At 37.4% G+C, this 17,555-nt stretch overlaps 2 protein-coding genes and 1 pseudogene across 2 annotated transcripts; all 3 read right to left on the bottom strand.

The window, feature by feature from the left end:
- Positions 1 to 282: 282 nt before the first annotated feature.
- LOC127434988 (uncharacterized) lies at positions 283 to 3,081 on the bottom strand. The gene is made up of 6 exons (XM_051688081.1): positions 2,679 to 3,081; positions 2,291 to 2,353; positions 1,790 to 1,945; positions 1,185 to 1,241; positions 1,023 to 1,094; positions 283 to 883 (listed from the first exon to the last, which is right to left on the bottom strand). The coding sequence occupies exons 1-6, from the start codon at positions 2,841 to 2,843 to the stop codon at positions 785 to 787; spliced, it is 612 nt and encodes a 203-aa protein (XP_051544041.1). The 5' UTR covers positions 2,844 to 3,081; the 3' UTR covers positions 283 to 784.
- Positions 3,082 to 8,104: 5,023 nt separating this feature from the next.
- On the bottom strand, positions 8,105 to 10,254 carry LOC127434989 (interferon gamma 1-like; annotated as a pseudogene).
- A 3,122-nt stretch (positions 10,255 to 13,376) lies between these two features.
- On the bottom strand, positions 13,377 to 15,094 carry LOC127434992 (interferon gamma-related-like). Its single transcript, XM_051688083.1, has 4 exons — positions 14,901 to 15,094; positions 14,192 to 14,254; positions 13,892 to 14,101; positions 13,377 to 13,733 (listed from the first exon to the last, which is right to left on the bottom strand). The coding sequence occupies exons 1-4, from the start codon at positions 15,042 to 15,044 to the stop codon at positions 13,638 to 13,640; spliced, it is 513 nt and encodes a 170-aa protein (XP_051544043.1). The 5' UTR covers positions 15,045 to 15,094; the 3' UTR covers positions 13,377 to 13,637.
- Between the last annotated feature and the right edge of the window lie 2,461 nt (positions 15,095 to 17,555).

Here is a 17,555-nt window from a genome sequence, read left to right as displayed (position 1 = left end):
CAACTGACACTTTTCTCACGCTCTCACACCACACGTCACTTTTCTCATTTCAGACTCATTTTTTATGTGCATTGCTTTGTGCATAGGGGGTGCATTATCATGCTGGAACAGAGAAGGTGCTGAAAATGTTTGTCTAGAAGATTGCATGGCTTATATATGCTTTATTTTGTGCACATTACTAAAATGGGTGTAGCTGAAATTGCCAAACCTGTTTATTATAAATGGCCATGTAGTGCACATGGGTGAACACAAATAAGCAAATACATGGACACAGATGTTAAAAAGGTTTTACTGAGCAGACAAATTCATTCAATAGAAAACATTACAAAGGAAAACATGTATTTTGTGTTTTCGTTTACAAAAATATGAAAATACTATTTTCTCACCTGCGTTTAGTGCAGTACACTCAATCTTTCACCGAAAGTACGTAAGCAAAATGCATTTCCTTTTTAAATGCTCATTACTTTAAATATATACAGTATATATATATATATATATATATATATATATATATATATATATATATATATATATATATTGAAAGATATTTGCACTAAAAAGCCTGAATATATGTACATTTGTTTGATCTTAAATGTGAGATATCTTATTAGAAACATGAGTAGATTTTAAAATCAATAGCTTGGTATTTTGCCCCTTTAGATGGATACAGTGAATTCTTGAACATTATTGGTTCTTTGCATGCATCCTATGCAAGTTTCTAGGCAGAGTTGTGACAAATAAGTAACACATTTTAGCCTTGCATTCATGAATGCCATGTCTCTCCTCAGTCATTCCTATTTTCTCGGAAGCCTTTTCCATGCATGTAGAAATGGAGCAATTTCAGCTCATCCATGGCTCTATTCTGGATATTCACATCTTCAAGCTACAAGTAGTAAAGATAAAGAGTAAGAAAAGAAAACAGAAACATTCACAAACATGTTTAATGATCCTTTCAGTACTTTCAGTAAATTTTCAGAAAAAAGAATTCAGTAAAAACTGTAATTCGCCATGCCCATACCTACCCTCTCACTTGCATACTTAAGTTTCTGTAGCTGTAAGATGGCTACCTGTTTTGGCTTCAAATTTTTCAAAACCTAAACAAAAGCAAGTTTAATTGAGATTTAATTGCTAATGTTTACTTATATGACAGATTCATGATTGGAAATGAGTACACAAACCTTTACCTTTAGATCTGCCATCGTGTCAGCTTTCTGATATAGATTATCACATCCTTTTTTAACCTAAAACAAAGAAGAGGGGCAAAAGACTCAGGTCAGTATTTTAGAGAGTCCTAAGTTAACCCCCTAAACCTAAAATTCAGTTCAACTTACACTTACAGAATATGCTAGGTACAACCCTACTTAAAAGACAGGCTTATTCTAGTATGAATTTCCAAGATGGCTTGTGCTGGTTTGCAGTTGTTTTAGCTAGTGTATCAGCACAGCCATCCTGTTCAGCGGCAAAACTTGATGTAGCTGGGCAACCAGCATGGTCTTTTTGGTCAAGCTGGTTAAGCAAGGAAGATATGCTGGTTTAGTTATTAAAGAAACCTGGTGTTGACAGCAGCACACCAGTATCCCATATAAGGAACAGCATCCCAAATACGACATACATGTAAGCTGGTGATTCACCTCCTTATGACATAATTGCATTACTCAAAGACACTCCATGATGTAACATATTAAGGTTAATGCTGATGATACAATGCACTGTAAGTTGCTATAGGTAAAAGTGTCTCCCTGATGCCTGTATGTAAATATTCAGAGAAGAAATGGTGGTGTGTGCTGACCTTATACACACAGTTCCTGAGTTGATCCATGATGTATATAAGCTCAAGATGGTTTGTTTCTCCTCTGTGCTGTTCAAACAATCTCCTCTCTGTCTCAACAAGAACATCTTGAAAGAGGTCGATGATTTTGTGTAGGACACAGCTATGAAGTTCTTTCTGATAAATGAAAATGATAAAGACCCATTTACCAAATAGATGCCACCTGAAATGTAGACGGTCTCTTTATGAGGTGCATCTTGATCATATTTCGGTACTGTTTGGCAGTATGCAAATCTAAGCGCTAGGGATAGAGGTGTGTAGGAAAGAAGATATATATACATTTATATATATATATATATATATATATATATATATATATATATATATATATATATATATATATATGTATATATATGATAGATATTATTTCATACAGTAGCTGGAGCAGGGAGCATCCTTTGTGCAACATTGAATTGCTGATACTATGAACTGATAATAGGAACTCAAAACAATGCCTCTTACCTTTTTACGAATTTTGTCAAAGGAATTGTGCTTCAGGAGGATGTTCTCACCATCTGCAGCTATCTGAGAAGAGCATTGAAACCCTCAGCATTTGAAATTTTCAATCTCTCCAGGGCATTTTAACAATTCTATCCTGTAAAAATTTTCATTTTGTATCGCTTATAAACCGATTCTGCATCTGAGCACCTGACTATGAATATCTGGTAACAGCCCTTTGTTGATTTCCGAGATTACTTCCATGACTATATGACTCCCACTTGGTACGGATTAGTTGTATAACAACTGCATGCAGTTATTCATATCCACGTAAGGAGCAATGCATCCAAGTTTTAATCCCAAAGCTCAACATGAAGCGTAAGTAGTGTTACAGCCAGATCAGAGTACTCACCATATCCTTGCTGACATTCTTGGCAATTTTCGCCACCACACTCAAATCAAAGCATGGGACATGTTCATCTGGGACACACTTGGCATCTTGGAATACCGCCGCACACTCGTATATTGGAATTCCAAATGTGAAGAACAGAAACAAATACTGCAATGCATTGGCCATACTCGTTTTCCAAGAGACTAAATTACTAAGTTGCTAAATAGAGATCCTTGCTGATACTCCTGTCTCATTCCTTCCTTCTCTCTCCTTTTGCTTTTGCTCTAGCCCTCACCTTTTTATTTATAGTTTCCTGGTGACGTCAGCTATGTTTCTGAGTCTCCAGTTTAGATTCCTCTGCAAGATATCTATTGTGCCCTCATTGGTTAAAGGGCAATGGAATCCATGTTGGGGTTGTGTCTAACCTGGGATTGTCACTGCAGAATGTGAAGTTTTCTGGCAGATTCACATCTTTTGAGGGAGTTTAAATAAAAGAAAGTTACCACAAAATTGTAATACAACTGTATAATGAGGTCATGACATTTTTGCGGCTTGAGGATGTCCCAGATTCTAAATCTTGTTAACCACAGTCTTGGTCAAGGAAATTTCATTAGAAGCAAGAGCACCATAATAATTATACTTTTACAACAGTAATTAAGCATGTAATGTTGTATTTGCAGGTTATGGCTCATTGTGGCCTTTATAAATATGTTTAAGGAAAGGTCAAAAAAGTGAAAATGGGGTGAGAAGGGGTCACTCTACTGGAAACCCATGTAGGAGGATTTTAAATCTAGGCCACATTTCAACTCTCACGCTACCTTTCTGTTTTGTTGTTTGAGGTCAGTAACATCAAAAGTGACATTCGTTATTACTTTATGTAACAACAACAAAAAAATTATGTCATTAGTTTTTACACACAGAAAGTACTCACTTTGTGCTACTTGTGAAACCACTTAAGTGATTTGATTGCGTGACAGTCATCATCATAGAAAGTGACTGTTGAATCATCTAATGGATAATAGAATACTTCTCACAAATATGTAATTCGGAATTTCTTCATATCTTAGATGTAGAAGGCCTCTTGATATTAGGCATTTCCAAAGTAAAGCCTGTTTAACAAGATAAAGGTGGGATACTTTGAAATATAATCCATCCAAGCTTTCGACTGTGTTTGTTAGCCTCAAAATTAATTTCCAAACTGCACTTTCTGGTGTGCACCTTGCTGTACAATCCCTACATTGAAGGAATTTCCAACTTGCTATATCATGAACTCATTATCTTGACTACCTAAAAAGAGACCAAGGAGGTTTGGGGTGTGGAGGGGTAGGGGGGACTTTCCAGAGATAATGCCTCTCATATAGCACCTTGTGTTCATTAGCCTTTTCTCTAGTTCCTTGAAATGCAGGTCCACAGTATGTAAACAAAAAACTGTTTGAGCTACTTAAAAAATGAAAGAAATCTCAACTTTCATGACCTGTACCTGGCCGTCAAAAAAAAAAAAAAAAAAAAAAAAAACACATCTACACACCTCATAATGACTGAACAATGTCTAAAAGGATTCATCCGTGCAAAAATGAAAATTCTTTCATCATTTACTCGCCATCATGTTGTTGCAAACCTGTATGACCTATCCTGTGGGACACATTCACAACTGACTTGCATTGTTTGGAGAAAGAAAAAAAAAGGTGCAATGAAAGTAAATGGTGACTAAGGCTGTCAGTCTCTAAAGTCATACGGGTTTGGAACAACAGGATGGTCATGTTTTCATTTTTGGATGAACTATCTCATTAATGCAAGGCAGAAAAAGAGATGGCTCTTACCCACCTCAGCCCCTAGTATCAAAGGCAGTTCTGATTCTGCTTTGGTTTTGTGTAAATGAAATACAGCATCAGAGCAGCCTTCAACTTTGTTGTTGTCATGATAGAGCATATAGATAATAATTTATAGTTTCATATTTAAAACTATTATTTAATATTTTCATTAATTTTATATTTCTATATTCATAATTTAAAAATGAAAACATTACTCTCATAACATTACTTATGCTGTTGTATTTGCTGTGTAAATACATCCATGCCACCTCTGTGCAGCTTTAAATAGTCTGTGTAAATACACCTTTTCTTGGTATACAGTACTGTATATGCCATTATAGATGCAGCTTCTGTGCCACCTTTGCAGTGTTAAGGCCTCAATATACTTCCGGAGAAGTTCTTTTTAGTTCTTCATTCAGGGGTAAAAAGAAGTTCGAAACAGCCAAGCAACGGTATACTGTTTGCAAACATTCAGACAATTGCAACAATGCTTCAGGAGGCGTTTAGAAGTACATTTAAATATGAGGACGCTCAGTAAAACCTTAACTAATGTGACATTAAAATGTGTTATCAATGACTTTATGCCTCATTCTATGATTAGATCAGTAAAATACTTTTTTTTTAACTACTCGATGATGATTTAAATGAAATATGCAATAGAAAATGCGTAATATGTCTTGTTTAATTTCTGAGTTCATGACGCTAATGTGCTAACATGCTATACACGGCCATACTATGCGCCGATTACACTTTGTTATTGTAATTTATGATGACACTGATACAACTGCAAAGATTGGTGTATAGAAGAGTGTTAATGGGAAGAATACAGACAAAAGCATGATGATAGGCATACCTTACTAAGGGAAGATGTGGGAATGGCTTTCACTGTAGAAGGCACATGAGTGAAGCAGCATATAAAACAAAAGAATGAATGGACACTTAAGAATATTTGAGTATATTTTATTCCTTTTGCAGACTAATTAAACAAAAAAATGCATGACAAGTTCTTGGAAAGTGTCACTACGCGAACGATCGTACAGATGTAGGAAAATTTGCAACAGCTCGCTGATAACTGGACGCCGGTGTGTTCATGTTGACTGATCTTAACTGACTGAATGCTGTGATCGGGAATTAGCTGCCGTCCTCTAAGTAGGTGGAGCTCCAAGTCACACCAACTGGTGACGTGGATCAATGGCAGTAAGAAGGTGTTTAGCTGCCGGTAAGAAGTTTTGCTAAAAGTTCACCCAGGCGAGCTTTTACAGACCACCGAAGCAAATGCAAAAACACCCTCTTTATGGACAGATTTTGTTCTACATGACATCACACCTGTTCATTCTTTGATTTGAAGAGTTTTGGGGCCATAAAGATGGCTCAGAGTTCCAAAGCTGGAATTGCAAAGCAAGCCTGGGTGGCCTCTGTTGTTAGCAGTAAAACATGGATGCTGCTCAAGGGTTAGCACAAGCATGTTATCTATAGACTCTCCATTATGCTTGCTTATTTCATCATCTGCTTAGTTAAAAGCTTTTGCAGACAAATTACACTTGCATCATTACTTCTTACTTTTCATGTAACATGCTTCAGTGACAGCATAACTGTTCATATAGTGTTTTGGATGCTAGTGTCTCTTATTTTTTTTTCTCCCCATTTTGGAATGCCCAATTCCCAATGTGCTCTAAGTCCTCGAGGTGGCATAGTGAATCTGGGTTGACGGAGGACGAATCTCGAGACAGTCAATCTACGTACCTAATCACACGGCTTGTTGAGTGCATTACCGCAGAGATGTAGCCCGTGTGGAGGCTTCGCGCTGTTCTCCGCGGCATCCACACACAACTCACCACGTGCCCCAATGAGAGCGAACTACATTATTGTGACCACGAGCAGGTTACCCCATGTGACTATACCCACCCTAGCAACCGGGCCAATTTGGTTGCTTAGGAGACCCGGCTGGAGTCACTCAGCATGCCCTGGATTCGAACTCGCAACTGAGCTACCCAGGCCCCCGGATGCTAGTGTTTCTTAACCACCTAGACTTCCTTAGTCAACCAACTTTACCAGAAAGAACTTGCTGGTCAACCAGCTTCACCAGCTAAGTTTTGTTGGTGCTAGCATGGCTGTGCTGTCCACCAGCTAGACCAGCACCAAACTAGCACTGATTAGCATAAACCAGCTATCATACAAAAAAAAATAAAAATTATTATGCTGGCCTAAGCTGATCATTTCAGCCAGGTGATTCTTTGATTCTTTTAAATAATTATGCACTATTCTTGTGCTCATAATGCACCATCTTCCACAATTCATATAAATAAGAAGAACTCCATATTTTTGCTACAAATTTGAAGCATCCCAGCATCCTTGCTGAAAAGACCAGCTTAAATCAGCCTAAGCTACAGTAGTTGGCTGGTTTTAGCTGGTCACCCAGCCTGGTCGTCATAGCTGTTCATGCTGGTCAGGCTGGTTTTAGTGGGGGTTTGAACTCTTCTTTTAGCTGGTCAGGCTGGTTTTAGCTGGTCTCTCAGCCTGACCAGCTAAAACATTTTTAAAACCCCTCTAAAACCAGCCAACTGACGAGCCTGATTAGGCTGATCAACCAGCTAAAACTTATCAACCAGTTTAGGCTGGTTTTAGCTGTTTTTTATTTTTATTTTATTAAATTTTTAAGCAGATATCTGATAGGAAGTAAATGTTGGCTGCTAATCATATGGTTGAATCAAACTGAACAGAATTCGGGTAAACTGCTAATCTCTTCCTTCTCAAATTTCAAAACTGCAGATCTCCTAGCTGAAAAAAAAAAAAGAACAGCTGGTTGGCAGCAAATTGTCTTAGGCTGATTTAAGCAGTTTTTTTTTTTTTAATTAAACAGGGCTGGAAGCAGAAGTTTACAATGTATTTTATGTCCTTATATATATTCCATCCTTTGCATTCTAACTGTTAACTTGAGAAAACAGTGTCAGTCACTCAGCCAAACTGTATCAGTACAAAAGCCTCTTTCTGGACTCCACCCTGCAAGTCTTGATAAGGGTATTTTTTCCTGACAGCCACATAATAGGTATACATTTCCAACTTCACTTTTTTTGAGGAAGTCAAAGTGAAACTTTGCTCATTTGTTATTACACTACATTCACCTACTGTACATTGACAGATGATGACAAACCTGTTGAATGACATTTTTTCCGTAATTCCGTAAGTGTTATATAAGAAGCACATTGTTATTATTTGATACAAATAGGTCACTTGACAGTCTTTTATAGAAATATGAAACAAAACATTGAGATTCTACTTTGTGTTCATATGACCTAATATTTGATAAAGGCCTAATAACATGCGTCTTTAGTTTCCCTTGTGACAGAAATCAGAGCCTTTAGATCTCAGACACACACACACACACACACACACACACACACACATACACACATACTGTATATATATCTACTGATACTGATGACAAAGACTTTCTAATGCTAGGCGAAGAAAGGAGACATCTCCATCATATTCTCCATGTTGTAATTGGTGTAACTCTTTACAGTATCAATAGTAGCAAAGACTGACTGATTGGCACATCACATCAAGTCAATTAAAACAGAACACACATTATTAAAAATTATTAATTTTATTTAGTCATAGACCTTACAACTCTTACCATTTTGTCAGCAAGTAATAGTTTAGTAGTTGTAACAATTTTTTCAAATAAATAATGATAAAATAAATAATGTCAGTTTCAGCTATTATTTGTTGTGCACAATGTGTGTACAACACAGAATTTTTGTGCACAACACATACTTTATAAATAGAATAAATAGAACGAATTCTCCACCATTCTTTTAAATGATGATCAAGTATAAGTCCTGTTAAGACTTTTGCCTTCTGATGCTATTGGCTTGTCGTCTCCTGCGGTCTTTATTCTTCATGTTTCTCAGCTGTATTGCTTCCCTGTAGACTCGCTTCATCTCAAACAATGCCTTGCGTTGGACATTCGGGTCATTTTCCTGAAATGGCAAAGTATTTAATCAATTATACAGCAATATCATGTAAATGAGCATGTTGATCTTATCAGTGTTCAAATTGTATCAGATCTCTAACCCCCCAAGATCTAACTCCAGTCCTTCATTAATTCAAACACTGGATCTAATTGATTTTATGTGGACAGAAAATATAGATATTTGATTTTGTAGCTTGCTCTGCACTCTTACTTACAGGTATTTTCATTTATATAAATAGCATATTTTCAGTGCATTGTGAAAGAAAGTGTAGGTTCAAGACACAGGGCCCACAAACCTTGATTGCCCGCATTTAGAAGTAAAACTCCTTTTGTGTGGTTACCAAAGGCGCCTTTTTAACCAAGGTTTGTCGCAGCCAAATTGTAACGTAATATCAGTTCTAACAAAATGTTTCAAATGTAATTGAACAAGCTCAGTGTCAGTATGATTCTGGTTGTGCAATGTCTTTACTTTACAGTTGATTTTTAGGGTTGATGTTTGTTTATCTGTAAGTATTCCAGATGTTCAAAGCTGTGTTAACTTCACAGAATCTTCTGAAACTGTTATCTCACCTTGACTGCCCAGAAGGTTTCTGCGTAAGTCTTGAGCTCAGCACTTTTGCTTGGGAAGTAGTTCTCTTGCAGTTTTTTCAGGTGCTCTTGAATGTGTTCCAGTCTCTCTTTGGTAGCTTCATCCTGGCTCTCGTTCTGCATGCGAATGAAGATCCTACTGTAAGTGTCCATTATAATACTCATCAGCAGCTTCTGTTCACTTTCCTGCCACAAAAACAAGACACAGTCACATTTAACACAGGAAATATCATGTAGTATGTGTCAAAGTTTCTACAGTCATTAACACAATGAGCCCTCTGGTTTAGTAAGCTGGGCAGATATCATTTAGACCATACATGTGCAAAGGCCTATATTAAAGGGATAGTTAGGATCTTCTGTGGAAAACAGAAAGAGCTTTTGGGCAGAATGAATGGTGAATGGTGACTGAGGCTAACATTCTGCCCAACATCTCCTTTTGTGTTCCACGGAAGAAAGTAAAGTCATTTGGGTTTGGAATGACATGAAAGTGAGTAAATGATGATTTTTGGGGTGAACTATCCCTCTTCATCATTGTTCACAGTATTTAAGGAGATAATTTACCTCAAGATTCCCCTTTAAGTCTTTCAGGGCCCGCAGGAAGATGGGGTGTGCATTGTGCAGTTCGCGGTCATCTTTAATCTGAAATAAATTAAATGATAAGTCAGTGTGTACATGGGTTGCTGTTTCAGATTCCAGGATGTGTCATTTTGAAGGACATTTTTGTCCTTCTTGTGTTATTTATAGTATTACACTAACTCTCAAATATACCCTGTTTACAAATTGCACCAATGGCCGACTCATTTGTAAATCCTGCAGTTTTCATTGGGTATCTTGCAGGCCATTATCTCTGACTTATTGTAGCAGTACACCCCTACTGTACCAGTTGCTGTTGATTAACCTGTTGATTAATCCGGTGTGTGATGAAAATCCGAGGTGATGTACTTACATAGTATGTTTTAAGCTCATCAATGCTCTTGTCCAAGTTTTCAGGGACGCTGGCATCGGCATATGTCATCCATCCAGAAGTCATCAAACATACTCCCCAGAAAAAGACCATCACCTTTTGCTCAATCATAGTCCTTCTTGGTTTAAGGTTTCTCACAAAAGTTTGACTAGTATTCCTAACTTTCAAAGTCGAAGATTCCTTTTGTACGTTGTCTCGCAGCTCCCAGTTGTGCTCTTGTCCTGGCGATGGACTGAATGCTTCTAACTGTTTGATTGAATGGGGTATTTATATTTTTGTGTGTGTGTGTGTGTGTGTGTGTGTGAGAGAGAGAGTAAGCGAGCGAGCTGTGATCGAGGTGTGAAGTTGTGTGGCTTTGACAGCTAAAGTTTCCTTTAAATCACAATGCACCATGATACTGCTCATACCTTTGGACCCACCACGCATCTTCTCGTCTGGAATCCCGTGGATGCCACTAGGCGGGGCTGTTAGTGGTTTTGTGGTCTGGGGATCTTTTTGGTGATGCAGTTAGCAGTTCAGGCCACTTGGGCCTTGTCAGAATGAATGTAGACTCTAACTGATGCGTTTGTAGCCAGCATTAGCGGCCCTGCAATGATGCTCAAGTGTCAATGGCTGCAAATAGGGAAAGAAATTGTGGTTTTGGTTTTGTCCTGGATTTTCTAATAATGACTTTTTACCAAATGTAGCAGCTGTTGAACTTATACCCACTTGCGTTAGTGTTTATTATTATGTCATTTAAGACTTCCAAATGAAACGGCTGTACCCTCACAGATCAACCTTTCCATACCGCTCTTCCATCTGAAAGCTTATTAAAAAGGAGATCTCAACATTTTGAAGAATGAATACAGCTGTTTGTTGAGTGTAAGGGTGAATAACCTTGACTGTTTATTTTCTTGGAGGCAGTTGTTGGAAAAAGTAACTGAAAGAGTTACCGAAGTATTACTCGAGAATCAAACATATGATCTGGCACACACTGGGCTTAGAGATGGTTAAAAGTGATGATGATGTAGATAAAAACTGATTTTTTTGTCTCTGCCTTCAGAAAATGTGAGTTGTGCTGTTGCTCAGTAGATGCAACCAGCTTTTGAGGTTTTAACACTTCATCAGCTCACCCTTGCACACTGAGACAGAGAGAGAGAGAGAGAGTGAAAGAGAAAGATAATGAGATAAAAAGGCTCAGAAGTGATGCATACTGTATCGAGGCAAGTAGTTTTTAAAGATGGAAGACCTTTTTTCCTCCCAGACCAGTAGAAGTGATGCTGCATCTAGAGGAGAGAAAATACAGTGGCCTGTGGCCCCAAAAATTATTTGAACACTTTTAAACACTTAAGTCACACTTAAATTGTATAATTTTCACTGCATTTGACACAAAATATCAAACTAAGTGCAAACAAATGATGCTATAGTCTTTCTTATAACTACTTTAACTTTTCTGAACCATTTTTGCATGTTTTTTACTAACTGGGGTCAAGGTCATTTTAAGTGGATGTATGAAGTGAGTTCCCCTCAAGTGCACAACGGTATCCTGGCAACGTAACCACAGATGTAGTTCATTACATTAACTATGGACATGTTCCACTAAAATATGACGACCACAAAAATGGTCACAATCATTTTTCTTAAAGGTTTAGTTCACCCAAAAATTCTTTCATCATTTACTCACCCTCATGCCATCCCAAAAATCTTAATTTGTGTTCTGCTGAAGAAAGAAAGTCATGCACATCCATAACGGCATAAGGGTGAGTAAATGATGAGATATTTTTCATTTTTTAATTTTGAACACTATATCTATTTTTATCTACTAACACATTTTTCTTTAAAGTGAAAGTGTAGATTTATATATTGATCTGTTTCACAAACACACCTATCAAATAACTTCTGAGGATGTGGATTTAATCACTTGAGTCATATGGATTATTTCAAAGCTGACTTTATGTCCTTTTGGAGCTTCAAAATTTTGGTACCCATTGTCTTCTACAGAGCTGAAATATTCTTCTCCGTTTGTGTTAGGCAGAAAAAAGAAAGTCTTACACATCTGGGATGGCACGATTAGAAAATGTTTTTTATTGGGTAAACTATCTCTAATACATTTTAAGTGTGGCTTAAATTTGCTACTGTAAATCTAGTAAGACCTAGTGACTCCATCTGACATCTGAGGACACTACCTTAGCTTAATTTTAGCCTAAGATGGATCAAATCATACAGGTTTGTTTTCATCAGAATCCTCCAATAGCCTGTAAGTGAAAGCTTCCTAATTATGATTAATATCCCCCAAACTGTTACATTATGCTGACATAGTCCAACATATCATTGTGAAAGTCCCTTATTTGCATGTATGCATAATATGTAGGAAAAGTGTCTGTCACAAAGACCTCAATGTTGGAGGTACGTGTCATTTTCCAAATTGTTGTAGATGTGGTTGATTTTATTTTTCATGGCTGTGGTTGCCCTTGTGTAAAGAGGTGTTACCAAAGTCTCCCAGAATACCTCATACAGACCGCATGGAAACCCGACAGGATATTCCTTCTACGCACTGCTTGCTTATCACTTACAAATGGTTTTGTCATTATTCATTAGCTCAAATTCCATATTTTGTCTAATTTAGTCAATCAGCTTGTCTGTGTGTCTCATTTTGAAGACATACTGGGATTAATGTAAACCAATAGAGAATTTGATGTATGGATGGAATATTAACTGAGACCAAATGCAAAAGGTTCATATGTGGTCAATGAAAAACCCATACTGATTGATGACTGATCTGAATATTAGGGGAAGAGGTGGGAAGCTTGTGTCACCTTCAGTGTATATGATGGCTACGGCCTGACACTTTTTACTCTAGTGTGTACATTGTTCAGTTCTCTATTGAACAAGACAAGACATACATTTTTGCAAATTGTTATTTATTTGAATTGATCATACAGTCAGACAAGCTTACAAAATCTTTTAAGCAAATCTACTGTTAGTTTTGTTCAACATTCAACAGTTCTGTACATTGTTATTCATGCAAATAGTTGTGGTTGTGTGAAAATAAGTTAGATTTTAAGATAAGTTCCATTGTGTTATGGTGTAGTAGAGGAATGGATCTCAAATGGTTTTGCTTCAAGTCCCAGAGTTTAAATTGTATATCAAGTGGCGAACCAATTCTGTCCTAAAATTTTAATGGTTGCATAGTCGACAGCCAATTATAATAACAAAACAGTTGTGATCAGCACAAACCTAGTTTATCCTTGAATGTTGGAAGTGAAACCGTATTTAATGAAATATGGGTCTATTTTCTTTTATCTTGTATAGTTTTGTTGATGATTTTCGAGAATGAGGACATGTTATGCAACCTGTTGTAATCTGGCATCTATACTATATATGCACGATTATATGGTTAGTTGTATTTTATTTTTTCCATTTAGCATTGTTTTTTTTTTGTTGTTGTTTTTTTCTGTGCTGTCCAAGACCTTATCAGAACAGACTTTGCGAACCATTTGTGGGTCATGACCAAGTTGAGAACCACTGTAGTATAGTGCAATACAAAACAATAAATATTTTTCTCCATATAATTTAAAAATAAATAATACAATAGCAAGGCACCAGTATGTTACATGTATTGAGGACACGTGACTTGGATTAAGTCTGCTTATTCGATCTTCTCAGTGAATCTTGTTTAGATGTTTTTCTGTGTTGGACTGATAAAACACCATGAGAAAGTCATTGAGTGCTCCTCCCTGGACTGTAGCATTCTTCACCTGAGTGAGAGCAAAAACAGATAACCAAACTTTAACTTCAATTAAACAGTAATTCCTACAAAACAGCAATAAAACAACTGAAAATTGCATCAAAAATGCCTTTTCTCAATGCAGACTGCACAATATTTCTGGACAACTTTTAGTGTCTTTATTCTTACCTTGATTGAGTGAATGTCCTGAAGTTCCCTCCATACACTCTGTTCTACACTGTGCTTATGTCTCAAGTTTTGTACCATCCTCTTTAAATTTTTTAGATCAGATTGGACTTCTTTGTTCTCAGACTTGTTCAGCATGTCAGTGAAGATTTCTTCGTAGATTTTCAGCATTCCTTCAAGTAACACTGTCTGACAAGTGCAAGAGCCCTTGGACTAAGGGAAACAAATATCATTAACATCTCGTGCATTTATTTATGTGCATTTTCATATTTTAGCCTCTTAAACAGAATGGTTGCAACTTACGTTCAGCTGGTCCAAATAGGAAACAAAAACTGACTTTCCAACCCATTCTGTGCTGAGTGTGTTCTAAAGAAAAGAGACAAAACAGTGAGTGTTAAGAATGAACTGTGCATTTCTCCTTAGTTCTGCTGTCCATCTTACCTTTTTAAAGGGATAACTAACCCAAAAATGTAAAATCCATCAATGTGAACTCAACCTTATGTTGTTTTAACCCAAATGACTTTCTTTCGTAAAGTAAGTAAAAGTAAAGTTAGGCATCAGTCACCATGATAACAGAATTTTCATTTTTGGTGAAACATCCCTTTATAATCTGAGGTCAGACAGTGTGACCAAGTTGTCTGTCAAGGGTAACAGGATGCTTTTTGCTTATAAATCCCTCACCAGCCCTTGTTTCCTGTTATATGTTCCTATGTACCATAGTACACTTCTTTTGCACTAAACTCTAGAGGTTTGTTTACATATGGTTTGATACAAATCAGTGTTATTATTTTAGAGTAAATTCATTGTGCGATGGATGTGACTACGTGTAATTAAAATGTTCAGTTTTAGAACAGTCTCTTACTATTATTAACTGCAAGACCAAACTGAATCATCCTGTTATCAGACCGGTCTAAACTGATTCATACTGCTTATACAGACCGATTTGCTTTTAAACCCACTGCTGAAGTACACTGAAGGTACTTTAAATTTCATTTTAGGAGACATCACTTACATAATGCTCTTGCAGATGGTGGATATTTGTCTTCAGCATTTGTTCCTTGTCATTTTTGGACTGAGGAAGTCTGGATCCGTTGGTTCCCTGAAGAGTTACTATTAAGAGTCCACACATCAGTACTATGTTGAGCCAAGAATCCATTTGTTTACTTTGAGTCTCGTGGTTTTGTGCTATGAACCAAGCAGATATTAACACAGCGTCCTGAGCTGATACTACTCAGCAGGTAAGTGATGTTGATGGGAAAGGGGCTGGGGGTTTATATAGGTACGCAATCTAAAAAGAGCAACGAATGAAGACGTCAGGGGATGCGCTTGGGGTTTTGAGGTTTCTGTGGGCTATTTTTCTATGAAGGTTTCCTTTAAATCAGATATGTGCTGCTATAAAGTGAGTGATGTTGCACTAACCCTATACTAGGGCTAACTCAAGTATTCATAAGGATTCATATGACTGGTAGCAGTGGCCATGTGAGCAGACTGAATCCACTCTCTGACCTTAATGTAACTTGGTTGAGGGCCTCTTGAGATAAATGCATGAGTCAAACTGAAAATTGGGTCACAATCAAATATCTTTGTTACATAAGTGAATATAAACCTGTTATCAGTTGGTTTTGCATCCAGAAACAATATATAACAACCATCTATTTTTCTATGACCTGATGTATGTAACTATTTCACTGTGTGTGCGTGCATTGTAATGTTTGGTACATGCATGAGTGTGTGACTGTGTCGATGTACAGTAGATGCATACATAAAACATGCATGGACATTGTGATTGTTTGTCTGCATGTCTGTACTTGCATGTGTTTGCATATGTGTGCAAATGCATTTTTGACCGCAGGTTTGTTTATATGTGTGGAAGGGCACATGAATGCATACCATGTACAACCCGTGTGTACAGGGCTCAGTGATTAATTCAAAGTATTGCTAAAAAAAACTGCATGTTGTACTTTTGATACCATATACATTTCATTGCATTAGTGGGTGATTTGTGATGATCTTAATTTGCTTAAAGGGGACCTATTATACAAAATTCACTTTTACATGGTGTTTGAACATAAATGTGAGTCGGCAGTGTGTGTACACAACCACCCTACAATGTTAAAAGTCCACCCATCCTCTCTTATATTTCTATTAATCAAAAACAGTGTCTCAAAATGACTGGTTTTCGTATCCGCTCTAAAGTGACGTCACTTTAGAGCAGGCCACGCCCACGACTGGTGACGGACTCCTCTCTATTATCGTAGATTCTCTCATGAGTGATCGACACACAGTCCGCCATTTTTTTCCGTGCTGGAGCAGCTACAGTGAGAAGAATAATGTCTCAACTTCGTAAGCATTATAAGTGTTCTGTTGTTGGCTGTAAAAGTGAACATAAGAGTCTTCATATACTCCCGGCATCAGAGCCACTGAAGATGCAGCGGACAAGTTCTGTTTTTGAAGAAAATGTGCCCCAAAACATACCAAAATTCGTGTATGTTTGTGCAAATCATTTTACACCGGACTGCTTTGTGAATGAGGGTCAGTATAAAGCAGGATTTTCAAAAATTTGACTCTCAAGCATGGATCAGTACCAACTGTTCGTGTTCCAGCTTTATATCCTGAAGATTTAAGTATCGCACTTTATATTTTGTGAATGTTTGCAAATCGCCTTTCCGAATGTGCTTGTGAGCTGATTCCACTGCTAATGCAGCTAAAGTTACCATTGTCTCTGATTGTATTCACGGAGACCAGAGCTATGTTGTTATAGCTTGTTTGCACATGACGTCACGTCACTGCATTGCTGTAGCGTGAAATGCAGATGGAGGGCATGAAGTGATTTTCTACATAAGAAGCACTATCACAAACTCAAAATGCCTATGTTTTTCGTCGTTTACAGTTGCTCATACATACATGGCTGAACATGTATGTATTTACAGTTCTGATTTGTTGTTGCTATAGTATCCGAAGCACGAGCTGTAAAGGCACAGCCCTCTTCCGGAAAGGGGGCAGGGAGCAGCAGCTCATTTGCATTTAAAGAGACACACACGAAAACAGCGTGTTTTTGATTCCCCCCAAAAAGAGTCATTTACAACATGGTATAATAAATGATCCGTGGGGTATTTTGAGCTGAAACTTCACAGACACATTCTGGGGACACCTGAGACTTATATTACATCTTGTAAAAAGGGGCATAATAGGTCTTCTTTAAGTAAACTTTTTACTGCGTGTGGGCACATAGTTTTTCAGTTGAATTCCCCTTCAGAGATACTGTGGTGTAGTAAAAAAAAAAAAACAGTTCTCTGAATCCTTCATAAATCATTTACACATTTGGCAGATACTTTTATTCAAAGCAACTTACAGTACACTTATTACAGGGACAATCCCCCCAGAGCAACATGGAGTTAAGTGCCTTGCTCATGGACACAATGGTGGTGGCTGTGGGAATTGAACCAACAACCTTCTGCTTATCAGTTCTGTGCTTTAGCCCACTACATCACCACCACCCCCACCACACCACACCACACCACACCACACCACACCACACCACCCCACACCACCAAGAAGTTAGCTTTTCTTGACAATTAAAACCATATGAAGTATGTAGATGTAGTTGTGCATAGGTTAGGTATATTGAGGCTTGGATTAATGGATGGATCAGAGGTGGATCTAGAAA

This window comes from Myxocyprinus asiaticus, chromosome 45 (genome assembly GCF_019703515.2).
Source record: "Myxocyprinus asiaticus isolate MX2 ecotype Aquarium Trade chromosome 45, UBuf_Myxa_2, whole genome shotgun sequence".
Classification (NCBI taxonomy): domain Eukaryota; kingdom Metazoa; phylum Chordata; class Actinopteri; order Cypriniformes; family Catostomidae; genus Myxocyprinus; species Myxocyprinus asiaticus.
This window is presented reverse-complemented; position numbering and strand designations above follow the sequence as displayed.